The 25800-nt window shown below is 43.7% G+C and overlaps 3 protein-coding genes across 4 annotated transcripts; 1 reads left to right on the forward strand and 2 right to left on the reverse strand.

The window, feature by feature from the left end:
- Positions 1-6584: 6584 nt before the first annotated feature.
- On the reverse strand, positions 6585-7275 carry Naa30B (N(alpha)-acetyltransferase 30 B). The gene has a single exon (XM_017242986.3). It carries the CDS (start codon positions 7216-7218, stop codon positions 6652-6654), a length of 567 nt encoding a protein of 188 aa, XP_017098475.2. The 5' UTR covers positions 7219-7275; the 3' UTR covers positions 6585-6651.
- A 5216-nt stretch (positions 7276-12491) lies between these two features.
- Positions 12492-23736, reverse strand: stet (stem cell tumor). Of its 2 annotated transcripts, XM_017242845.3 has the most exons (7): positions 23545-23736; positions 23393-23485; positions 23294-23317; positions 23058-23234; positions 13828-14058; positions 13358-13769; positions 12492-13296 (listed from the first exon to the last, which is right to left on the reverse strand). In XM_017242845.3, the coding sequence occupies exons 1-7, from the start codon at positions 23713-23715 to the stop codon at positions 12947-12949; spliced, it is 1458 nt and encodes a 485-aa protein (XP_017098334.2). In that variant the 5' UTR covers positions 23716-23736; the 3' UTR covers positions 12492-12946. The 2 variants fall into 2 exon arrangements, with proteins under 2 accessions (XP_017098334.2, XP_017098335.1); XM_017242846.3 differs by lacking the exons at positions 23058-23234; positions 23294-23317; positions 23393-23485; positions 23545-23736 and adding an exon at positions 15424-15605.
- robl62A lies at positions 14147-14956 on the forward strand. The gene has a single exon (XM_017242847.3). It carries the CDS (start codon positions 14269-14271, stop codon positions 14581-14583), a length of 315 nt encoding a protein of 104 aa, XP_017098336.1. The 5' UTR covers positions 14147-14268; the 3' UTR covers positions 14584-14956.
- Positions 23737-25800: the final 2064 nt, after the last annotated feature.

Below are 25800 nucleotides of genomic sequence, written 5' to 3' on the forward strand. Positions count from 1 at the left end.
CGGAGACTCTGTGTCAACGAATTTCCTCCACTGGCAGGCAGGCAGGCAGGGCGGAAGCAGAAAGCTGAGGGACGTCAGTCCGTCCAACAAATCGATATTTGCTCTATATATCGAAGTGAGCCGAAGTCGTCGCACAGCAAAGAAAATCCCCCATGAAATATGAAATATGTAGGAGTCGCAGAAGAATCTGCTAATAATTTATATTGTCATTTCCCACTGCTTTCAATCCTATCGGATTAGCAGGACTTAAGTCCATGAATTCTCAAATGAGCGTTTTGCTTGACCAACTTTCGGGGGATCTAAAGTCATAAGGACTTTCTGGGTCTAAAGAAAGTCGACTTTAAGGTACTTATTAATAATATTGGGGTGTGTTTCTATTAATTTTAGTAAAATATGGTTACTACCTTACTAACCAACAAACTTAGCCTTAAATCTTAAATCTCAAAAACTAACAAAACTAAAGAAACTACAGTTCGAGTACAAACCCTTTCCTAATGGGTACTTCTCCGAAAATCAGAATTATTAATTGTGCATAATCTAAGCAGCATATCACAATCTGAAATGATTGATTGCGTATTCCAATTATTTGCAGAAATGATTATAAAGAAATAAGTAACATAAACATACGTGACATACCTAAATATACTATTGTTTCTGTTATGTAACTAACCCAATGAGACTTTATAAACTATCACAAATGCCAATTAGTTTGAAGTCAAATTATGCAATTATGAACCTCCCTCCAAGGACAAACTAGACACGCTGTGAAGGTGCATCACAAACGGAGACCAAGACCGTGCCAATCCAGAGCAATCCAAATCCTAGGCAGCCTCCTGGGCAACAAGATTTATGGGAGACACAAGCTGCCGCCTCGTGGACATCCGAATTGAAATTCAGGCACAATGTCAACTGCAAACGGGGACGAGGTCAGCAGACGACAGGCTTAGCCTGCGACGGTGATTGCGACTTTGAATCGCAATCCGCATCGGATGGAAGCTCTCTGAAGCCGAAAAATCCACATAAATAACGCGAGCATCGCTGCCCCCATCCTCCGCAGCTCCTGTCCGGTGGACCAGCTTGTTTCTGCGAATGGCAGGTGCAACTCAATCAACGCTCCTCTCTCACCTGCCTGCCTGCCTGCTTGCGACGCACGAAAATGTTGCCACAACGTTGCATGTCATCTGGAGCTCTGGCTCTGGACAGAAGCTCTGGCTTCACAACTGGGACGACTCCTCGGAAGCCACCTGCCCAAAAGTTGACTTTGGACGTTTTTGTTTACATTTGGCAGAAAGGTGAAGTGGCGCAGCGAAAAGCTGCCACGGAATCGAGCCAGATCTGCAGCCGGAGTAGGTTCAGAACTCAAACTGAGGAAGCTGGTAGCCAGTTTCGAGTGGGTATCGCAGATCAACGATCTGCGGCCAGTAGGACCACCGATGAGAACTCTCGAAGGGTTCAATGTTCCTCAGAGAACTCAGCTGGAAAGCGATGACCCCCTAAAGAACAGAACTTTCAATAAAAACAAAAACAGACAACTATCGAAACCCTTTGCCCGAGCATCAACAAAAAATTGGTCGAAGAAAACCTTCCCTTTGAAAATCGTTAAAAATCCACGGAAGGCCCATCCGACCTGGAAACCCCAACCGATTCTTAAACGGAATACCTTAAACGAATTGTGGATCGATTCTCAACAAAACTGCATTAAAATCCAGATGCAAATATTTTTTCAGATTTTTTGTCAAATTTCCTGGAGGGTCCCCTTCAAAAATGCACAATAGTGCTTGGAGCCACTATAGGGCCACGGGGAAGGCTCTATCTTTGCCAAAACCCAACCGATTCCCACACGGAATACCTTAAACGAATTGTGGATCGATTCTCAACAAAACTGCATTAAAATCCAGATGCAAATATTTTTTCAAATTTTTTGTCAAATTTCCTGGAGGGTCCCCTTCAAAAATGCACAATAGTGCTTGGAGCCACTATAGGGCCACGGGGAAGGCTCTATCTTTGCCAAAACCCAACCGATTCCCACACCGAATACCTTAAACGAATTGTGGATCGATTCTCAACAAAACTGCATTAAAATCCAGATGTAAATATTTTTTCAGATTTTTTGTCAAATTTCCTGGAGGGTCCCCTTCAAAAATGCACAATAGTGCTTGGAGCCACTATAGGGCCCACGTGGAAGGCTCTATCTTTGGCAAAAATCATCCGATTCTTGAGCGGACTACCTTAAACGATTTGTCGATCAATTTTCCACAAACCTGCATCAAAATCTAAGAACATAATATTTTTTGAATTTTTTGTCAAATTTCCTGGAGGGTTCCCTTCAAAAATGCACAAAAGTGCTTGGAGCCACTATAGGGCCGCGGGGAAGGCTCTATCTTTGCCAAAACCCAACCGATTCCCAAACGGAATACCTTAAACGAATTGTGGATCGATTCTCAACAAAACTGCATTAAAATCCAGATGCAAACATTTTTTCAGATTTTTTGTCAAATTTTCTGGAGGGTCCCCTTCAAAAATGCACAATAGTGCTTGGAGCCACTATAGGGCCCACGGGGAAGGCTCAATCTTTGGCAAAAATCATCCGATTCTTGAGCGGACTACCTAAAACGATTTGTAGATCGATTCTCCACAAATCTGCATCAAAATCTAAGAACATAATATTTTGTAGATTTTTTGTCAAATTTCCTGGAGGGTCCCCTTCAAAAATGCGCAATAGTGCTTGGAGCCACTATAGGGCCACGGGGAAGGCTCTATCTTTGCCAAAACCCAACCGATTCCCAAACGGAATACCTTAAACGAATTGTGGATCGATTCTCAACAAAACTGCATTAAAATCCAGATGCAAATATTTTTTCAGATTTTTTGTCAAATTTCCTGGAGGGTCCCCTTCAAAAATGCACAATAGTGCTTGGAGCCACTATAGGGCCCACGGGGAAGGCTCTATCTTTGGCAAAAATCATCCTATTCTTGAGCGGACTACCTTAAACGATTTGTAGATCGATTCTCCACAAATCTGCATCAAAATCTAAGAACCTTATAATTTTTAAATTTTTTGTCAAATTTCCTGGAGGGTCCCCTTCAAAAATGCACAAAAGTGCTTGGAGCCACTATAGGGCCCACGGGGAAGGCTCTATCTTTGGCAAAAATCATCCTATTCTTGAGCGGACTACCTTAAACGATTTGTAGATCGATTCTCCACAAATCTGCATCAAAATCTAAGAACATAATATTTTTTGAATTTTTTGTCAAATTTCCTGGAGGGTCCCCTTCAAAAATGCACAAAAGTGCTTGGAGCCACTATAGGGCCCACGGGGAAGGCTCTATCTTTGGCAAAAATCATCCGATTCTTGAGCGGACTACCTTAAACGATTTGTAGATCGATTCTCCACAAATCTGCATCAAAATCTAAGAACATAATATTTTTTAGATTTTTTGTCAAATTTCCTGGAGGGTCCCCTTCAAAAATGCACAAAAGTGCTTGGAGCCACTATAGGGCCCACGGGGAAGGCTCTATCTTTGGCAAAAATCACCCGATTCTTGAGCGGACTACCTTAAACGATTTGTAGATCGATTCTCCACAAATCTGCATCAAAATCTAAGAACATAATATTTTTTGAATTTTTTGTCAAATTTCTTGGAGGGTCCCCTTCAAAAATGCACAAAAGTGCTTGGAGCCACTATAGGGCCCACGGGGAAGGCTCTATCTTTGGCAAAAATCATCCGATTCTTGAGCGGACTACCTTAAACGATTTGTAGATCGATTCTCCACAAATCTGCATCAAAATCTAAGAACATAATATTTTTTAGATTTTTTGTCAAATTTCCTGGAGGGTCCCCTTCAAAAATGCACAAAAGTGCTTGGAGCCACTATAGGGGCCACGGGGAAGGCTCTATCTTTGGCAAAAATCATCCGATTCTTGAGCGGACTACCTTAAACGATTTGTAGATCGATTCTCCACAAATCTGCATCAAAATCTAAGAACGTAATATTTTTTGAATTTTTTGTCAAATTTCCTGGAGGGTTCCCTTCAAAAATGCACAAAAGTGCTTGGAGCCACTATAGGGCCCACGGGGAAGGCTCTATCTTTGGCAAAAATCATCCGATTCTTGAGCGGACTACCTTAAACGATTTGTAGATCGATTCTCCACAAATCTGCATCAAAATCTAAGAACATAATATTTTTTGAATTTTTTGTCAAATTTCTTGGAGGGTCCCCTTCAAAAATGCACAAAAGTGCTTGGAGCCACTATAGGGCCCACGGGGAAGGCTCTATCTTTGGCAAAAATCACCCGATTCTTGAGCGGACTACCTTAAACGATTTGTAGATCGATTCTCCACAAATCTGCATCAAAATCTAAGAACATAATATTTTTTGAATTTTTTGTCAAATTTCCTGGAGGGTTCCCTTCAAAAATGCACAAAAGTGCTTGGAGCCACTATAGGGCCCACGGGGAAGGCTCTATCTTTGGCAAAAATCATCCGATTCTTGAGCGGACTACCTTAAACGATTTGTAGATCGATTCTCCACAAATCTGCATCAAAATCTAAGAACATAATATTTTTTAGATTTTTTGTCAAATTTCCTGGAGGGTCCCCTTCAAAAATGCACAAAAGTGCTTGGAGCCACTATAGGGGCCACGGGGAAGGCTCTATCTTTGGCAAAAATCATCCGATTCTTGAGCGGACTACCTTAAACGATTTGTAGATCGATTCTCCACAAATCTGCATCAAAATCTAAGAACGTAATATTTTTTGAATTTTTTGTCAAATTTCCTGGAGGGTTCCCTTCAAAAATGCACAAAAGTGCTTGGAGCCACTATAGGGCCCACGGGGAAGGCTCTATCTTTGGCAAAAATCATCCGATTCTTGAGCGGACTACCTTAAACGATTTGTAGATCGATTCTCCACAAATCTGCATCAAAATCTAAGAACATAATATTTTTTGAATTTTTTGTCAAATTTCTTGGAGGGTCCCCTTCAAAAATGCACAAAAGTGCTTGGAGCCACTATAGGGCCCACGGGGAAGGCTCTATCTTTGGCAAAAATCACCCGATTCTTGAGCGGACTACCTTAAACGATTTGTAGATCGATTCTCCACAAATCTGCATCAAAATCTAAGAACATAATATTTTTTGAATTTTTTGTCAAATTTCTTGGAGGGTCCCCTTCAAAAATGCACAAAAGTGCTTGGAGCCACTATAGGGCCCACGGGGAAGGCTCTATCTTTGGCAAAAATCACCCGATTCTTGAGCGGACTACCTTAAACGATTTGTAGATCGATTCTCCACAAATCTGCATCAAAATCTAAGAACATAATATTTTTTAGATTTTTTGTCAAATTTCCTGGAGGGTCCCCTTCAAAAATGCACAAAAGTGCTTGGAGCCACTATAGGGCCCACGGGGAAGGCTCTATCTTTGGCAAAAATCATCCGATTCTTGAGCGGACTACCTTAAACGAATTGTGGATCGATTCTCAACAAATCTGCATCAAAATCTAAGAACATAATATTTTTTGAATTTTTTGTCAAATTTCTTGGAGGGTCCCCTTCAAAAATGCACAAAAGTTCTTGGAGCCACTATAGGGCCCACGGGGAAGGCTCTATCTTTGGCAAAAATCACCCGATTCTTGAGCGGACTACCTTAAACGATTTGTAGATCGATTCTCCACAAATCTGCATCAAAATCTAAGAACATAATATTTTTTAGATTTTTTGTCAAATTTCCTGGAGGGTCCCCTTCAAAAATGCACAAAAGTGCTTGGAGCCACTATAGGGCCCACGGGGAAGGCTCTATCTTTGGCAAAAATCATCCGATTCTTGAGCGGACTACCTTAAACGAATTGTGGATCGATTCTCAACAAAACTGCATTAAAATCCAGATGAAAATATTTTTTGAATTTTTTGTCAAATTTCCTGGAGGCTCCCCTTCGAAAATCGTGAAAAGTCGTATCTTTGCCAAAACCCAACCGATTTCCAAACGGAATACCTTAAACGATTTGTGGATCGATTCTCAACAAAACTGCATTCAAATCCAGATGCAAATATTTTTTCAGATTTTTTGTCAAATTTCCTGGAGGCTCCTTCGAAAATCGTGAAAAGTGGCTGGAAGGGCTAAAGGGCCTGCGAAGAGTACCTGAAACTATTTGTTAATGCCCACCAAAAACGCAAACATTTTATGTGATTTAAAGACAAGTTACCTCTGAAGGGAGCTGAGCAAGTAAGCCAAATGTGGAATCCCTTAGGCCGTATAAACGAAACCTGCATCAGATAGTTTGAGAACTTTGTAGCTCTTAACAGTCCTAAAAAATCCAAGACCACCTATTAAAGCATAACCTTATCAACGCAACAAGTGCTCCTTAATGTGTCCTGACATTGACCCTGAGAAGCAATTATCCCTTCTGGTCGATCGGTTTGATCGTCCTGCCCGGCAGGACCCCGTTTTGCGGCTCAATTAGGCGGCGAAGTTAGAACTACCTGTGCGCCGAGGAGTCCTGCGTCTCTAGGCTACCCAAGTAGCAGCATGCTGGGGCGCTAATTGAATCGGAGAGAGCAAAGGTCAAAGGAAAAACCAACTAGGAAGCGATCGAAATAATTCATTGGGAATGTAAACTAAGGAACATGTCCTAACAGAAATGGGGCTAATCGTCAATCCTCGCTGTCGAGCAGATGCCCAGGATCCTTGATTATCAGCTTGAGGCGAAAGGCATCCACTCCGTTCAAGTAATATCGTGGCAAACGTCGCTCTCGGATGAATCCCAAACTTTGGTAAAGAGCCAACGCTGGCTTATTGGTCGTCTCAGTCTCCAGGACGACCATAGAGGCGTCCATCAGAGCCATTGCCTCAACGACCATTACCACCAAGGCTTTGCCGATTCCCCGCTTCCTGTAGCTCTCGTCCACCGCCAGCATGGCTATGTAGCCCTGCGCCACACCCGCCAGAGTCATCTCCAACTTGCTCACAATCACTCCCACATACCGGTCGCCATCCTTGGCGAAGAGGCAGAGATTCGGCCAGTTGTAGACAAAGTAGCGGTAGGTGTATATGGAGTAGGGTTCAGAGAGCTCCTTGTCGATCAGATTCTGAACCACCTTCAGCTGGGATTCGTTGTGGAATTCGCAAAAAGTATAGGAGCAAGGCTGGCACTCCTGACTGAGTCCAGGGGATTTCGCCTGGACATCCTTAACTAGTTCCTTGCCATCCTTTTCACTCATGTTTGTCCAAAATAAAAGTTTGAAAGTCTCCGAAAAGCTAACTAGGAGAGCTGTATGTGGAATCCAATGCTTCCCTACTTAATTCAAGATCTTGCTTTTTATGATTTTGTTTAATAGATTAACTTGCAGGAACTGGAAGGCACTCAACTTATTCCTAAAGTGCAAGGCACAGTCGGTAAGAGTGGTCTTTAGTGTATAAATCATATCAATCGGAGCCACATTATTCGCTTTGGAATTCACAACATTACCTGCAGATGCGCTGAGAAGGCAGCCACATCTTGGGTCTGTGGTGCGCAAACATGTTTATAAAAAGTACAAGTTAATATTTATGTAATTCCAGAGATGCGAACGAACCAGCCGCACAGATCATTACATTGACATATTCATGCGGAATCGGAGTCAGAATCGAATGCAGGGGAATTCCACGGAACACACAAACAATGGAGCACGCGACCATGGATCCAATGCATCCCACGCGGATCGGAAATCAACCTGCAACTGGCCACTGGCCACTGGCAACCTGCAGCTTGCGGCCTTTGTGTCGCGGAGAAGCATTTCGCATCTCGTCCAGTTGTCGTCGCTTTATCCGCAACATGGACAGCGGTTCGGACGGGGATCGGAATGCTTATCAAAAGGCGCACTTGTAGCTGTCATAAGGCCAACTGAAATATTGGCAGCCCAAACACAGAAACCGAAACACAGCAACAAGAGAAGTAAGCCCCCCAGCTCCCCATCTTTCGAGTCTTTTTTTCATACATTCTTTTTTTTTGCAATAATAAACTGCTCTGGACAAAAGTTCCACTTCAGGTGGAGACCGAAACACAGAGAAAAAAGGGAGGACTGCCCCAGGACTTGTCCATTTATCTCACTCGACGCCGGCGACGGCAAATATGGAAATTTGTTGGGTTTGGCCGCCTTTTCTTTTGCGGGATGCACCCTCCGCCACTTAAACCGCTTCATTAAACACTCTGTGGCCCTGTGTTCCGAGTCCTGGGCCAAGTGTCCTTATGTCCTGGCGGTGTAATTAATTTCTGCCACAGTCGAGAATTTGAAAAAGCTTAGAAATGCGGCCGAGAAGTGGGGGAGACCGTTTTCCGTGCCACTGGAGTAATTATGAAAAGGGAGTCGAGTGGCGGGATAATGGCAGGAGTTGCCAAAAGAAGTTTGCACAGTCAAAAGGATTCAAAAATGCAAAAGGACTTAGGAAACTCCAAACATTCAAAGGGGAATAACTGAATCTAATTAAAGTACTAGTGACGAGCCAGAGTTATAAACAGGCGACAAATGGACGCTTTTCCAATCAATAAATAATACAAATGGTTTACTTTCATGAAGGATAAACCCAAATCAGGACACAAAGCCAACTCAGTCAGAATCAGGCCGAAATCACAGGGCGGGGTAAGTAATGGGCCGGCTAATCTGATTTAGGCCAAGAAAGTGACTCGGACCTCGTATCGAGTTACCCCAAAAAAGTTGTCAGCCCCGGCCCCAAGTGTCCTTTATGGGCCTTTTAGGTTAATTGCTTCTGTTGCATTCCCTCCATTAACCGCTGGTCACATGAGGTCATTGTGGCTTCATTCTGTTCTGGGGAGCACTTCCTCATCCGGACTCGGAAGTTGGGCCACCGGCAATGGGAAACACAATCAACACGAACGTATACACCAAATTAGTTTTCATATATGCAAAGTCGAGGGTGGAGCCGTGGCTCAGAGCTGTCGCCACCCGCCCGGGACACCTGTGCGTGCTCGACGGCAATTCCGTATTCTTCCTTTCCGTCCTGCCGGCACAGACAACAAAGGATTCACTCTGTGGAGCTCTTCGAGGGCAACTGTCAAAGTCGTGGCAGACATTTTCATAATTTTCACATGCTCAGGGAGAGCCCCTTCATTTCCCATTCCCCTTTTTCGGTCTTTCAGCCAGGCGTGCCTCTTAATTGCCCTGACTAGCACCAGGAACTGAAGCAGCAGAAGGAGCAGGAGCCGGAGCCGGGGAAGGATAAGAGTCGGGGTAATGCTATTTTGAGCCTGTCATGCCGAGTGTCACCTGCTGGGATTTGTGCGAGTGCCACGTTGCCTCCAAGGTCAGGCCGAGCATTTTCCCATTTTCACTCTTTTCTCCTTTAAATATGTTAATATTGTTTCTTATGACCTAATAATGACTGAAATTACGGCAAGGCAGCAAATGACAATTTATGGAAATCAGTTTATTTAATGGCAATTGGATTAATATAGACAGGTTATTTGAATAAAGAGCATTAAACATGTTTTACTAAGGAGAGTTTTAGTTATTTTTATTAAAGCGTCTTGTATTTTATATGGAAACAGAGGGTGAAAATGTTAAAAGAAGAGCATTCAAGAGTTTAGTTAGATTTAGTAAGCTTTTAGTTACTTTTAGCTACAAATATTAATTGCTAGTCACTTACCTAAGTTGCAAATAGTAACTCAGCTTCAATAAACTAATGCCAGTCACTCTCTCAAATAGAATATCCTTCGAATTATGATTCTATATTCTTTCCAGTAATGAATCATCGTGCATTTGATCATCAAGAATTGGGTTCAAGGTTCATAATGTTTAAAAATCTAAAAAAAAGAGCTTTAATAGATTAGCCTTATTAATTTAGTAGCAATTTGATTACCAAAAACCTGCATGGTTATCCCACAAATAGAATATCCTCCGAATTCTGATTCAAGAGCATAGCGTAACGTAATGAATCATCCTGCATTTTGTCATTAAACATTAAATACTTTGAAGTTTCAAGTTCATAAAGTTGAAAAAGCTAAAATAAAAACCAATATATAGATTAGCTTTAGTTATTTTCTAAGAAGATATCTATCTACTTATCATTAGTAGCGACTTAGTAAAGCTAGTCACTCTCATAAATAGATGGGTTCCCGCCATCCGACATCAAATTAGCAAATTCGAGCATTAATCAGCGTCAACGGTAGTGGCTCCTCCTGTCTTGGCCACTAAAGGGACCCAGTTGGGCTCTCGTCACAAATTTTTGCATTTGTTGTCTCGCATTTTTCCATCTTTCAGCTCAGTTCTTCTTCTTCCGTACGCGTCTGCCGCAATCACACACAGATACACCCACACATTCAACAAAAAATGCTATGTGACAAGACTGACGAATGACTTGACGGCGAAATGTTCTCAAACAAACATAAATTCCGTGTCCGCCGGGATTGGGATTTGTTGACTGCACTGCCGGCTGGGCTGTGTGTCCTGATGTTTTTCCAAAGTCCTGGCCAAAACACGCAACGTGCAAATGCCACGGAGAACCTCGCAAAAAGCCAAAGTTAACACGAACGCAGGGCGGATTGTCGCAGGTGCGCGTGTCATGCGAAAATGTAGTTTTTTGCCCCCGGATTGTGTCATAACTCACGGCAATGATAAGGATGGATGGTCCAATGCTATCCGTCATCACGCAAGCCGGTTAAATCACACAATCTATCACTATTTAATGCATTTTATTCCCATTTTACACGCCCGATCGAAGGGGACGCCGCGATCCCTCGGATACAACTGAGTGGCAACCCTTGCCAGAGGAGCATTAACCCTTAGTCAGTCAATTTTACTTCAATTGTTATTTATTTTCATGTAAATACAAAGTGTGTATATTTCTTTTGGTGCTGGGTCTTACCACTAACCATACAGCATATAGACAACCCATTTCATACAACGAAAATGGACGCGAAAATTTCTTGCTACAGGCCCCAGCAGGCCCCAGAGCGGATTTCTTACGCTCTCTTACGCTCATCGTTCGTTCATCTTACGCTCATTCTCGCATTAAATGTTTTCTGTTTCTCAGTCTCTAAACGGAGCGCGATGAAGAAGGTTGGCCTGCGCTTCGGTTGATCTTTGTATGTATGCGTGTCACACATTCACATACATGGGTGTATGTGTGCGTGCGATTTCGTTTCGAAGCCAGCGCACAAAATTTTGATTTTTCTTACTTTTAAGGCTTGCTACCCTAACAAAATTCGGGTATTCGTTATTTGATGAAATGACGAAAGAAATTATATTATTTTTTATTTTATTTTTTTTTATTATTTCAGCATACATTTTTAATTTATTTAGGAATAAGATTAAGTGTTAGTAGTAAAATGTTTTCTGTATATATATTTTTACGAATCATTAAAAATCAATATACTGAGAAAGTGTCAGAGTATATTTCGGTCGGAGTCACTTAAAGCGCCGATTGCTTTTAAGTTTTTGTTGTTCTGCAAGAGGCTTGTGCATGCCTACTCTAACGATGGAATGATTTTTAGGGGAGGGTGAAGACACGAAAACAGCTGATGGACTTGTTTACCTTTTTTGTTTACAATTTTTCAGGCACTTGTTATTATATTTTGGGTTATTGTGAGATTTAATTAAATTATTGTCGTTAATTTAATAATTTCCTTATATATATTTCCTTATATATAATAACTTTAAAAAGTAATTTAATTCTTCACCCGTCTTCACCCTCCCCTAAAAATCATTCCATCGTTAGAGTAGGCATGCACAAGCCTCTTGCAGAACAACAAAAACTTAAAAGCAATCGGCGCTTTAAGTGACTCCGACCGAAATATACTCTGACACTTTCTCAGTATATTGATTTTTAATGATTCGTAAAAATATATATACAGAAAACATTTTACTACTAACACTTAATCTTATTCCTAAATAAATTAAAAATGTATGCTGAAATAATAAAAAAAAATAAAATAAAAAATAATATAATTTCTTTCGTCATTTCATCAAATAACGAATACCCGAATTTTGTTAGGGTAGCAAGCCTTAAAAGTAAGAAAAATCAAAATTTTGTGCGCTGGCTTCGAAACGAAATCGCACGCACACATACACCCATGTATGTGAATGTGTGACACGCATACATACAAAGATCAACCGAAGCGCAGGCCAACCTTCTTCATCGCGCTCCGTTTAGAGACTGAGAAACAGAAAACATTTATTGCGAGAATGAGCGTAAGATGAACGAACGATGAGCGTAAGAGAGCGTAAGAAATCCGCTCTGGGGCCTGCTGGGGCCTGTCGCAAGAAATTTTCGCGTCCATTTTCGTTGTATGAAATGGGTTGTCTATATGCTGTATGGTTAGTGGTCTTACATAATTGAGTCTCTAAAGCTGGCAGTGTGCTATACGCTCGGCTATATCAAATTGAAACCGATTTCTCGCCATTTTTGTCTTATCATTCGGTTGTGGACTTGAGGTAGGTTTATCTCAAACATCGTAAGGCCTGTGAATTTAATTTTAAAACAAACTGCATCGCCAATATCGGTTTCCATATAGCCTATAGAAGCGTACGTATATTTATCGTATTTTACAGCGTCTGTAGATTTATTCTTAGGTCCTATAAAGTCTTATGGTTCCGCATTCAACGAATGCTTATCCACTTGGAAAAAGTTGTAATCCTTGAGCAGTATGTTACACCTAATCAGTTCGATTTGTTGTAAATATTCTCGTGCAATTCTTATTGCTTACACCTAGCTAGCAAACAAAACAAAATTATTTACGCCAATTACACGTAAGCATTTAAAGATACTTCTATATACCTGATTTACAGATACAGAGCTAACAAAACAATAAACGGGAAACTTAATCGACGTCCGAAAACAATAAAAATTCAACGAACGCAACGAACAAAATTCAAGCAAATTAATTCAAGACAAAGCTAATAATAATAAACTAATAATGTTGTTCCAGATATTGGAACAGATCCGCCTGGGATGTTACACCTGAAAGTCGTTGTAGTAGGTCTCTGTAACCCGGATTTTTTCCACACGAGTGCTCAACAGGGCGAATCCGTTGAGGATGTTGAAGGCAATGGCGAACACCACCAGAGCTGAGTATGTCCCCAAGGCGATCCACCAGAGCAGCTGCTCATGCAGCTTCTGCTCGAAGCTTTTCAGTACAAGCAGCCCGATCGTCAGCCCAGCTATGGCTCCAGCCAAGTGGGCCACAAACGAGACTGCTGCCGGTCCTTCAACCTGGTCGATGTTGGGAAACTCACTGGAAGATCCGAGTGGCAGATCTTCACCAGCGTAGCGTGCATATATAGCGAACCCAAAGTCGAAGGAAACTGCAAGGAGGATAAGTAGATATCAGTAGAAGTTAAAACTCAGTTTTTCTTAAGAACCTACCGAAAATCAAAATGTGAAGCAATCTTATGACCCCGTAGCGCATCTGGTGGTAGTTAAGCAAAACGTTCGCCAGATGTGCAGCCAGTAAGGCATAAACTCCTCCGCTGGCTCCTACCAGAAAGACCTCCGGATCGAAAATGCTGGTGCCCAGACTTCCGGCAAGCACTCCAGAGAAGTAGATGCAGGCAATCCTCGTGGAGCCGTGGACCATTTCCAGCGGCAGGCCAAACACCAACTGGACGGCCACATTGAAGCCGAGGTGGAGCCATCCTGCGTGGAGCACCATGTAGAACAGAAAGCGCCAGATCTCATGGCGCTTGTCGGGACGGTATATGAACATCGAGTCCGATGGAATGGGCCCTCTTGCAGCAGCCTCACCAGTGACCATCGTGTGGTAGACAAAAAATCCGAGCTATAAATGCATTTTGCATAAAAACGTATTTTAAAATAGATATAGTTACTAAACCCACCTCCACCATTGTGACGAGGATTATGAAGAACGGCGGCGGACAGCAGGTGTAGCGATCGGCATAGTACTTGCGATCCCGCTCCTCGGGCAGGATCTCCATGGCCACGGCATGAACCATTTTCCGGAACAGGGGCGGTTCGTGGAGCACCAATTGAAAATCGTTTTCGGAGCAGACTTCTCTATCCCGGTGGTGTACGGCGCATTTAAAGCTCCGGGTCCGCTTGCCGCTCATCTGGAAGAGAATGAAGTATTATTGAGATTGTATTTTATTTTAATCCTGACAAAGTAGGCTTGATCTGAAAACTCTAATCAAGGTGTCAACCGAGTCCAAACCATACCTCAGACCCGCATCAACCCCGTCAGAACCCGGATCGGAAATTTCAATCAAATATTATATTTCTAAAATTTAAAATTTGTTTTTGTAATTTTACATTTTGCCACGATGTCGAAGATCTATCTGAAGGCCATGGAGGAGGTGGTGCACCGCAACTCGGACAACACCAACCGCATTCTGGAACAGGCTCAGGGATACGTGGTCTCCGAGAACGCCACCGATACCCTTCTCCACACATCCTTTGATCTGACCACTGCCCAGGGAGTGGTGAAGCACTTGCATGCCAGCTTCTTGCGGCTGGCCCAGAGTGGTGTTCGTGACATCGATCCGGAAGATCAGTTGTGCTTCCTGCGCGTGCGCACCCGAAAATATGAGTTCCTAACTGCTCCCGAGGAGTATTTCACCGTGACCGTGATGCTTTAGGCCCATTGACCATTCGAGGGGTTAATAGGGTTGTTGGCGGGTGGTGGTGGCAACAATAATACGGACACGGCTGTGCCCCCTCTGGCACACACACATCCACTCCCTCTCTTATACCAGTCGAGTGCCATTCGTGGGAGTTATCGTTGGCAAATCGACAGCATAAATCTCCAACTAACCCGAAAACTAAACGAGCCATAAAATTATGAACAGAATCTTTATGCGTGTGACTGGCGAAACTAAATGTTTATTATGTAATTAAGATGTTAGCAAAGATGCCAGCCCAACAAAGCCCGCACATAAAACAGAAGCAGCAGCCGCAGCAGTAGCACCAGCAACAACAACATGTAAAATAAAGCAGACTAAAAAGCAGACGAAAATCCGCAAAAAGCGGAAAATGTGTATTGTGTTTAATTAACAAAAGCCGGGGACAGGGATTTGCGGGGAAAAAGAATCCAAATGAAGCCTACACGCAATTAAAATGCACGATTACGATTGCGAAAGAAAAAGGCCACAAATTAAGCTTGACACGGCCCCAGGCACAAAATAGTTACTTCCGCCAGTCGGGCCAGTTAGTGCCAGTAATTATTAAATTTTATTTTAATTGATAAATTTCCTTCCAGACTGGAAGCTACAGCTGACTCTCTTCCAAGCACGTTTTCAGGTCTACTTCGCAAGCTAACGGAAATCAAAGATGTGAATTATATAAATCCCACTAATCGTTTTATCAATGAATTTTAAACTGTCAATTACAATTTTCATTCTTATGCGTATTAAATAAAAACAAGCTTATAAAGCCATTAAAGTTCATTGATAAATAATTATCCAACCATGGAGACTTACGCGGTGGAATCCGAAAAGAGAGGAATGTTCTCTTTTTACAGGATCGATAAGTTAGCCATCATCTTTTTAAATTTATTAACTAAACTAACAAAAAACAATAAGGAAAACGAAAAACTATTAAACTGCTTTCCCGCCAGCGTGCGTAACTTTCATCTTCTCTAGAGCGCCATTGTGTGGGTGCACATTCCGATTCCAGGGTTGTCGCTAAATTTGCATAATCAGTGTTGCACAACGCCAAGATCGGGCCAAGTTCAAAACATTGGCATCCCGAGGAGGAAGTAAACACACAATAAGACTTATTTCCGATTGCCGGACCTAATTCCAAGTATTAAACTGTTACGATTCGCACACAATGGGCGAAGAGAATCTGTGTTGTCAACAATGGGAACACCCAACACGCATTGTGGCCGGGTGACAAATCGCATTTTCCCATTTTTCGGCAAGATCAAGCGATCACAACAAAGTGCCAACAGGGCCGAATTGGGGGAAAATTGTATATTTCCCAACAAATAATTGCTTATCGTTTGTTTAGTGGACTCTGGCTGGCTGCGTTGCCCAACGAGCTGCTCGGCTGCTGTGGCTGATAATGTCATTATCCTTGCTGAAGGAAAAGAATTCCGGATCGCCACATGACGTCACCAGGTAGTCGACCTCGATCCTGGCCTTTGGTAACAATAAAGGGATCATAAATAGTTCAGACATTTATTCTTAAAGCCTTTATATTTTTGCTTAATAAAATTAATAAAATTTTGGTAAAAAAAAGAAATTATTTGTGGTCCTTAGAGCCCTTTTTATAAAGAGTATTTAAATTAAGAATACTCTTCCTTATTAAAAGTTTAAGGCAAGTATAATTCATAAATATGTGACCTCTTCTGTACCTTACACTTCATTCACCTTTTACAGGCCAACAAATTGAGGCAAAACATTTAACGCTGGGTCAGCGGACATGGTCAAACACCCGAGCGGATCGGGGAGTGAGGAACGAGGAGGTCGCTTGTAGGACGACGTTGGCGGCTCTCTCTAGGAGCAACAAAAAATTCCTTTGAAATGCGCCCGTTGCAGCAGCCATACACAAACACACATCGCAATATGTATTTTCCCGTGTTTTTTGTTGCCGACCCTGTGGCTATGCGCAAAAAAGGACATCTCCTCCGGCGGTGGCTCCGGTGGCCCTATACCTCTATAATTGTATGGATATTTTGGGTGGCAGGCTCGCAGGATCAGGCCGGTGCTGGTGGCGGCAGACCATTGTGTGCTCTCTCTATTATGCATTGCGTACGACCTCGCCCGCCGTGTTGACATTTTTATTCCAAACAGTTGAGCAATATTTATAGACTGCCTGGATGGTGGACGCTGCGTACTGCATGGCCCATGGCTGCATATCCAGGCGACCATGTAAAACATCCTTGTGGCTTGCAGCTTATTAAGTGTGCTATTTGATTAACATTGTTCCATGGCCTCAGTCACGTTTAATGGAAGAACAAAGGGAATCTTTACGCCGCGGATTGGAGCCCGAATCGCAATAGGTTCATGTTAAAACATTATTGTTTAAAAATGTTTAACAACCAATTAGTAATTGGGCCATGCTTAATTCGTAGCTAGGCAAACTAAGATGTCAGTCCAAGCTAATTCCTTGCCCAATTTAATTCAAGCTAATGAACTGAAAATAGACCTCTGATTGCCTCACCTACTTATTTACTTTCTTTTTCCTTGGCAGCTTGTTAAATGCCATACTTTTAGTGCCCAAGAGCAAACCTGTGACTCGAGATTTGTGGATATGTTTGCACAGAGGAAACACCTTGGAGCTTGAGCCTACAGCCCGGAGACAATAACTTCATCGACACCGGCGCCGACCCCGGCCAGATCATCTAATTGAATGACAATATTATGCCAAGGCCTAATTCAATTTGCATTGCTTGGGAATCGCTGCAGGTGGAGCTTGTGGAACATTTGTTGAATCTTAAACAAACACGGCAATTACGGCCGACGGATGCACTTGTCTGGCCAAAATGACTTCGGCCTGTAATTAGCCCGGGGACGAAAGGATGCGGGATGAGAGTTACACACGCCCATGCGTACCGTTTTTTGTTCCTGGTGTTTTGGCCTTTGTCGGCCTTCTCGGGGGTCCCTGGCTAATTATCACATTTTTACTCATTAAATTCACATTTGCCGGCTTTTTCATTGTTTCTTTTTGCCTTGCAGGACCTGCGCTGATCCCGCTGCCTAATTACAGGGTAATCAGGCTTTCAGCTACCGTTGACCCAGCGAATGATGATTGATTAAGGCCAATCAGAGAGTCTCCTCCAGGTTCTTGGGTCGAATGATGTAAAAAACTACGACGGATCTTCCCCCATTTAGCCCGACTCACTTTAAGTGACATCTGCTCCTCCAGCGCGTGCCGAACAAAGGGCGAGGAAAGTGCAAACAGCAGCTGAAATGGATATGGAAAGCAGCCCGCAACAAAAAATAAGGAAAAAGCAAATCGAAAACTGATTTGGAGCGGAAGTTCGTTTGCACCTTTCTGCAGTTTCCTGTATTTGCCGCCGTCAGAACAATAAACACACACAAGAAGCCGGGGCTTCTACAATCGCAATCAGAATCGGCGGAGTGCTCTATATAGTACGAGTGCCTTGACTTGTCTTGGCCTTTGACGCCGTCTTTTGTATTAACAGAATTCAAATTGAGATGGAGATGGAAGTCACCGCCCGTTGGCTTTTGTTTGAGCTGCAAATCGAAAGCCATGCGCGAATTCCATATGGAGCAGATATTAAGGATATGCGTGTGCACAGGGAGAAACAAAGAAGAGGACTATTTGTACCCAAAGGCTTTGTCTAGAAAATATTTCTCAAAAATCTCTATATTATTTCGCATATGAGTTCATGTATATTTCTTTTAGGTCCTTTAAACAAACAATTATTTCTTTGTGTGTATGCAAAAGCAAAGGACAAGGATCTCTGGCAGCTGCTCCTTCAGAGCTCTGTATTTGATTTGCGATTCGAGGCAGGCGGAAATGGAATGACACGCGAGGCACTCTGCGCTCACTCACTTTGTTTGAGGATTGGCAAAAATGGTGCCTCCGCGGGCATCTGACACAAAAAACAAGGCAGCAAGGACCTATCCAGGATCCGCCGAAAGCGACTTCCACTTGAGTCCGTCGGTACCGCACGCATTGTTTGCTCTTCGAGCTGCTTTGAGTCGAGGGGCGTGTGCTGTGGAAATCGGATATCGGATCGCTCGGAACAATCAAATAGAGCGGCAGCGAGTTTTCCAACCCACTGAGCAGTCGCAAATGGCTGGCAGGGAATCAGCTGCCACAAAGATGCCTCGAATCCATACCTAGGAAGGTGTTATGCCCGACCCGCGCGTGTCCTAGGCTTTGGAGTGGTCAAAATTGGACACTGGCCCCCGCGTCTCATTAGCACCGAGGGTCGCCGAGGGTTAATGATGCGCACCCCGTGCCCGCGCTTCCGCCTTCAACTACATCTCCGCCTCCACCCCGGGACGCAATTACCCGAGGCACTTGAGCTTGAAGAGAAGTACGAGTAGGAGTATGGAATATGCAGCAGTGGCAATGGTTGATACATTGACCCCGCGGCCCGGGGACAGTGGCTCGGGTTTTATGGTGTCGTCGTAAATGTCAGGTGCGCGCACCCCATTTAAATTTATTCATCGTAATTAGTTGTCGCTATGTAGCGGGCATAGTGAATAGCCCACGAAAACTAATTTGATTTCCACAACTACCAGGGGCCAAGGGCGCACCATACTCCTCATACACTCCGGATTACGCGGCGCATATCTCCCGCTGCCGTTTGCTGCAAACACACACGAAATTCGATTTCCCGTTCCCGCTTTGTAGATAAATTTTGTGGCGCGGATTATGCCAGCCATAAATGTATAAATGGGACACAAAACACACATGCCTCACCTGCAGGTGTGCCGGGGAAAACATGCAAAAACGATCATTGCAAGATATATGTTTGTTCCTATATGGGAACGCCGCAGGATGCCCAACCGAAAGCATTGCTGCCACAATATTCTCGCCACTCGCTTATCGCCAAATTCCGTGACGATGGCAAAAATATTGCAACGTATCCAATCGGGAGTGGGGAGTGGAAGGAGGAGGAAAGGGTTCTGGCCCTGGTCCTGGTCCGTTTCGGGTGCACGTCGTTATCCTTGCCCCGGATGCACAACAATCAAAATAAACGGCTGCCAAATTGACCATTGACCAAACATCGTCAGCACCCAAACGAGGCAAGGGAGCGACAGAGGAGGATGGCCAGACTCGGAGGAAGGATGTGGGTGTAGCTGTGGGAGGGGCAGCATCATCTTTGACACTGTCACGTCCAGTTCGTTTCAAATTCACAAGTCAGAGTCATCACAGACGGAGTAATGTTTTCTGGTTAGCCAGGAAGAAAAACGATTAAATGAATGGAAAGGGGGAACTTTAAAGAAAGAGTTGAGAAACAGTTCTTAAATTTGTGCTTAAGTCCTAAGATTTATCCTTAATTGTCCTCTAACTATATTGCTTTTCAATTTGAACTCAAACGCTACCTGTAATGGAGCATAATTGATGCCCCACCTGGCCAACTGGCCATCGGGAGTTAGTAACTGCTGCTTTATAATTAACCAGAAATGTGTGTTCGCTCATATTAAAGCCCCCACTCCGACTTGCGCGATATTATTGCAGAATAATGAAATCGCCAAGAGATTCCAATTCAATCTACGCGCCGCGTAGGCCATTTATGGATTGGCATTGATTTAATACCGCGTCGCGGAGATCGCCTCCAGGTTTTAAACTGCCACTGGCTGGCATAGGCGTCCGAGGCGTCCCCCGAGTCCGAGGCGCAAGGCATTTTGCACCTACTTCGGGGCCTCACGGCTCCAAAGTCCGAATCTGATCTGATTCCGCCGCCTATCTGGCCTGGAGATCAGCGGCAACAGACGCCACCGCTCTGATGGATGGAGCAGAAGGCAGGTGATATGGGGAGAGAATCTCGACACTTGAAAGTTTTTCATAAATTTTAATAGAACTACCATATTTTGAAGCCTGAAGGTATCCAGTTGAAGCCCTTTTTATCGTAAAAGTAAGCATATTTGTATATCCTTACATGATCATACCTAATAGTATAGTAATACATTGATTTTTTGAGTGCACCTCCTCAATGTTTATTCAATAAACCCGATCTGAGATGCAGCACCAGGAACTGGAGGAGCTGGAGAAGCAGCTGGCTAGCTGGCTGGCTGGCATTCCTCCAAGAAGAGAGGCCACCGTTCTGCAGTTGGCCCATTCAGAAGAAGACAAGCCGCTGGAATTTCTTGGTGCGTGCTCGGCACAGGTTCAGCTGGTTGCCTTGCTGGAGCTGCAGCTTCGGCGTCTGCCAGCTGCGTCTCCTGATTATGATAATGGCAGCCGGACTGGATCGGGACAGAGCCAGGGACCATGCAGCACCGGGCCAGTTGGGCTCTGCGCAATTGCTTTCGTTTATGATCGAATGATCGAATGCTTGGCAGATCCGTTGACTTTCTGATTAATGCAAGAATGCTCCTTGGCGGCGTTCCAGCTTTTTGCCGATCCCAACGCCACCACCACCACCATGGTCGGCTGCAATTAAAAGTGCCTACCCTCATCCAAAGGGTCATTGGAGCTTTGGGGCTTAGGCGAAGGCGAAGGCCAGGGAATGAAATTAATGAATGAATATGCCAAGGACTTTTAAGGAAGTAGCAGCACTCGATACTCAAGGGATTTAAGTTCAAGAAATGGATACCAAAGGAACTCAGCTTAGGGCGAAGTCCTAGACGTTCTAGATGAAATATTAATTAGAATCTTAGTCGATGTTTATTATCCCAAGACACATCCATATAATAGGTAAAAACTAAATACAATATGTCTAGTATAAACATAAGGTAAAACCCTATTTGAAAGGCTTCCTTATAACACTAAATTATGTAATCTATCCATGGCTTTCCCGGAACCAAAAACCTCCTAAGATCGTCCACAAATCCCGATAAGAGCATTTACAGGTCGCTCATGTCCAGAGAGACCCACACAGATTGATTCTTGACCGGCTGCCGCCGCCTGCTGTGTCTGAAAGCCTGTAGCTGAACCCAAACCCGGCACCGGGACCGGGACTGGGGCTCTGGTTGAGACTGGCCAGATGCAGTCGATCGATCCCCGATCCTATCGACCAAACAACAGTCGCCAGCGAGCCAGCCGGGCAGTTAGCCTCGTGCCTGCAGTTGTCATAACGTTCAACACATTGCGCCCCTCGGTGGCGTCGTCGTCTTGGCCGCGGGGCCGGTCCTCCACCAGATCAACCAGATCAGAGGCCGGCCTTCTGGACTCTCTGCGCTGCCATAAAAGGATTTGTCACGTGCGAGCTTTTGTTGAAAAGGCAACAATCAACGGCAGCCCTGCATTATGCATGGCGCATTGCCAGCGTCGGACATCGTTCGCGGCATTCCACGCGGTCCGATCCAGGAGGCGAGTCCTGGTCCAGCAGATCATTGAAATTTATAATTAAGTGGAAATATGTTGTCTACATTGGCAACAAGGATCTCAGATGGCTGCCGGAGATATGAATTCCAAACAAACTATATAAGTAGGGGTGTGGGGCGAGACCCTCAATCGGAATAACAAATGCATTAGCAGGCCAAACAAGGATCTAATAATGTCCTCGTGAAGGGAATAGAAACGTGAATGGAAATCCATTGTGCAAAGAAATGCCAAAGGGCATGCCCCCTCCACAATTACTGTTAGGCACACACACACTCACACAGGACAGATAGAGGACAAATACGAGGCCTGTCCAGGGGCCTGGCTAATTCATGACTTTAAGGACACTTTGGCAAACAATCGAACGGCCAAGGCGAAGGAATATTCGCTTTGGAATTGATTATGCATGAGTGTCCTAGGCCACATCGTACCATATCCTGTGTACGTCCTCTGCGGTTTGTGTGCGTGCCAATCAACATTGGGGAGAATCAATCAAAATGCAATAGGATTGGCAAGCAAAAGGAAGCCCCCGAGAGCCCCGAGCCTCCCACGCAGAAGTCACTTTTCGGAAGGAAGCAGCTGCACTCAAGCTTAACTGCAAGTTAGCCAGTTCCAGGACGTGCAGGACAATCTTTTTCGAAGCACATCGGGCCAAATAGGCAGAACGAGGCCCCAGGTAACCATGACAAACAATCAAATGTCCGGCAGGGCGTTGCCAAGGCCCAAGGGAGCCGTAACCTTGCACACCGAAAAAGGATTGCCGGAATTGGGCAAAGAGAATATGAAGGACATGGACTGATTCAAGTGATCATCTTGAATATATCCTTCCTTTTTTAATAAAAAGTTGAAAAAAATATGAAATATTCTCTTAAAATTAAAACCTTTTTTCTCGATGTAGCCGTAAGCATTTATTTGCCAAGCGCACTTTTTGCATTTGCCAAACAAGAGGCCAGGACGAAGCCTTGTCCTCCAGCTCCTTGTTTGAACACGAGCCTACACTTTGCTCGTGGTCCTGACCGAGTACTTTGCACCTGTGTTTGCACTTAAATCGAGTTTGCCGTTGATGAGCAGCCGAGGAGGAGGTAAACACACATGGGTGCCTGGCCACTGGACCATTGTAATTGCGGACAGGGGCACTCACCACATTCACAAAGTCCTGGAACGTCACGTAGCCGGGTCCGGTGGGCAGCTGCGCCTTCTTGGCCCGCTCCAGCAGCAGCTCCCGCTTGTTCATAGGCACTTGGGACAGGAACTCCGGCGACTTGAGGGCCACCAGGAATTCTGTAACTGAGATCTCTCCAAATCCTTCGGGATCGAACTGGGGGGAATACATATTAGTTTTTATCCCGAACTTAATTAGCAAAGGGGATAACTTACCATATCAAAGAGAAGCTTCCATTTCTTAAAATAAAATAAATAAAGTTGTGATTAGAATTTTAATATTGAATTAGTTTAAATTTAAATAAATATACTTACATCTCTGAGCAACTCCCTTCGCAGTTCAGCCTCATCAAAGTCGGAGTTCAGGGAGGTGTGCTCCGTCTCATAGCCGGCGTCGTTGGTACATTGCTGTAGGGTTTTGTATTTAATATTTATATTCTTTAAAAATTGGAGTAAGGGACACATACGTATCGCATCTGGGTGTGCGAAATGGAGCCAATGGACGCCAAGGAGCCGGCTATGGTGGATATGTGCTCGATGTCCGCCAGCGTTTCCTGTTGACTACTACCGCCGGCGTTTTGCTGACTGGTCGGCAGTTCCAAGGCCCGTGAGCTTCCTCGCTCCGAGCCCGGCCACATACTGCTGGTCCCGGCTATCCAGGATTATATTTCGAGTTCTTATAAAAATAGTATTCTTTATGGTTCTTTATTGGCAGTGTTTGTAGCTTTAAGATATCTAAAAATAATAATTGACAATAAAATAATATAATTTTAATATTTTATTTTTATTTATATTTCCTTTGAAACATTCATTCATTCAAGTTGGAATATTAAATATTAGGGAATCCCCTTGGGAGCCACTGCAGAAAGCTTTTAAAAGCTTTTACCCCAAAAGCTCTTTTCATTGAAATGTAACTGAGACGCTATCGCATCTGCCACCGGTTTGGCCGAACGCGCTAAGTTCCCCTGCGTACTTTTGTTCCCAAACAAAATCGGATAGTAGCGGGTTCGATCCCTGCTCGAAGTCAAAGTATATATATTGTATAATTATTAGAATATTTGGCCCGTGAAATGATTTGTTACAATTTGTCGCCTTTGGAATTGTTGCACGAGTTCGCGGGCCCAGAGAGATACTACCGGTTAATCATAGGCTAAAGCCGGTAATCAATACCTTAGTCTATTTCATGCCCGGCAAACAGATTCTATTTTTGTTTGCTGCCCTTTGTTTTGCTCGCCCTTCTACACATAATGCCAAGGCAACCCCCTTTCTTCTATTCTCCTTTATTGATAAGGAGAGGTTATTGATCCGGCGGGATGGCTGGCAAGTTTCCTTGTTGATGTTATTCCGGGTTATGTTTTCTTTCAGAACTGCGCAGAATCGGGGCGCCGAACTATTGTTTTGTGTTTTTCATTGCCGGAACTGGGTATTTGTTTTGATGTTCCTGATTAAAAGAAGGCAATAAATGCCAAATTGATTGAATTGGATTGAATGGTTCGGCTGTCGAATGGAATTCGCTTTCTTTCTATGATTTGGCAAAGAAATTATTGCTTGATTGCTTTCAGGGGGTTGCACTTCATTGTTATTTTCCAAACTTAATGGCTTTTGGAACTCAATTCATGTAGATTCCCGTGTTTTACCGTTTTGTTTTCACCCACAATGACCAAAAAAAGAAATTGCACTTTTCGTCCTGGCAACAACAAACATCGAACTTTCCACCGGGCGGCAAACCGACAACTGACGGAGGAGAAAGCTTTCAACTGCCACAATGCGAGAGGAGAGAGCGGATGAGTGGGTGGTCGCCGCCGCCGCACTGGCAAGGGTTGAAAAGTCTCCTTTATTATTGTTCCACGGGGATGCAGGACATGCGGGACCGAGTTCCCACGGCACATGCGCCTCGGCCGGAAGCATTTCCAACCCGTTGGCATTTCTGCTCCTGCAGGCACTCCCCCTTCTACCACTCCAACTCCCTTTGTGGCAAAGTGACGCAACCTCCCGGACTTCGACTGCCGCAATTTCAGTAACCAACACGCTTACAGTGATGCAGCTTTATTGAAATGTACACATACCACATACATATGAAAGAAAGACGAGGGAATAGCTCTCCGAGCCACACTCTGCTACAAAGGTTTGAATCCAAGAAGTACATGAACCATATTTAAAATTAATATTTTAATTAATTATTAAAAACAAATCAAAGAATACAATGGGTTTCATATTAATAATCTACACAACTCTCTTTCGTAAAAATCCTTTCAAAATAAAACCAGAAATTATAGTTACATTTCATCAATCTACTTGGAACGATATGTATATATGAAACTTTCCGATCATTTAAAGAAATTCCAATTTTTATTTAAGAATAGTTTTAGAGGGGACTTGTGGGGAGAGTATTCCCAAATAAGGATAATGTGGATCGGTTGATAACGAAACTGTAAGACACAGGTGTGATGTCGCTTACGAATCAAATTGTATATGTTTACACAATATAAGGAAACTAATGATAACATACAATGTCATAAATATAATTAATGCCAAGCGGAGAACTCTAATAACTGATACACGCAATTATTTACAGATTCTTACGTTCTAGTCTAGGGGTCTAGTTTATATAGCTAGATTATATAGATTGAATCTCCACGAACTCGGATCGATTGCGGATGATGCGGATGGGGCTGGAGTCAATTGAAGATAGAACAGGAGTCGGGTTTTTAAAAAATGAACAC

This window comes from Drosophila bipectinata, chromosome 3L (genome assembly GCF_030179905.1).
Source record: "Drosophila bipectinata strain 14024-0381.07 chromosome 3L, DbipHiC1v2, whole genome shotgun sequence".
NCBI lineage: Eukaryota > Metazoa > Arthropoda > Insecta > Diptera > Drosophilidae > Drosophila > Drosophila bipectinata.

Coding starts and splice junctions, on each gene's coding strand:
- Naa30B (XM_017242986.3), bottom strand. CDS start 7,218: ATGAGTGAAAAGGATGGCAAGGAACTAGTTAAGGATGTCCAGGCGAAA.
- robl62A (XM_017242847.3), top strand. CDS start 14,269: ATGTCGAAGATCTATCTGAAGGCCATGGAGGAGGTGGTGCACCGCAAC.
- stet (XM_017242845.3), bottom strand. CDS start 23,715: ATGTGGCCGGGCTCGGAGCGAGGAAGCTCACGGGCCTTGGAACTGCCG. Junction 23,235..23,293: donor GGAAGCTTCTCTTTGATATG/GTAAGTTATCCC, acceptor TATTCCCCCCAG/TTCGATCCCGAAGGATTTGG. Junction 13,770..13,827: donor TCCTCGTCACAATGGTGGAG/GTGGGTTTAGTA, acceptor ATGCATTTATAG/CTCGGATTTTTTGTCTACCA.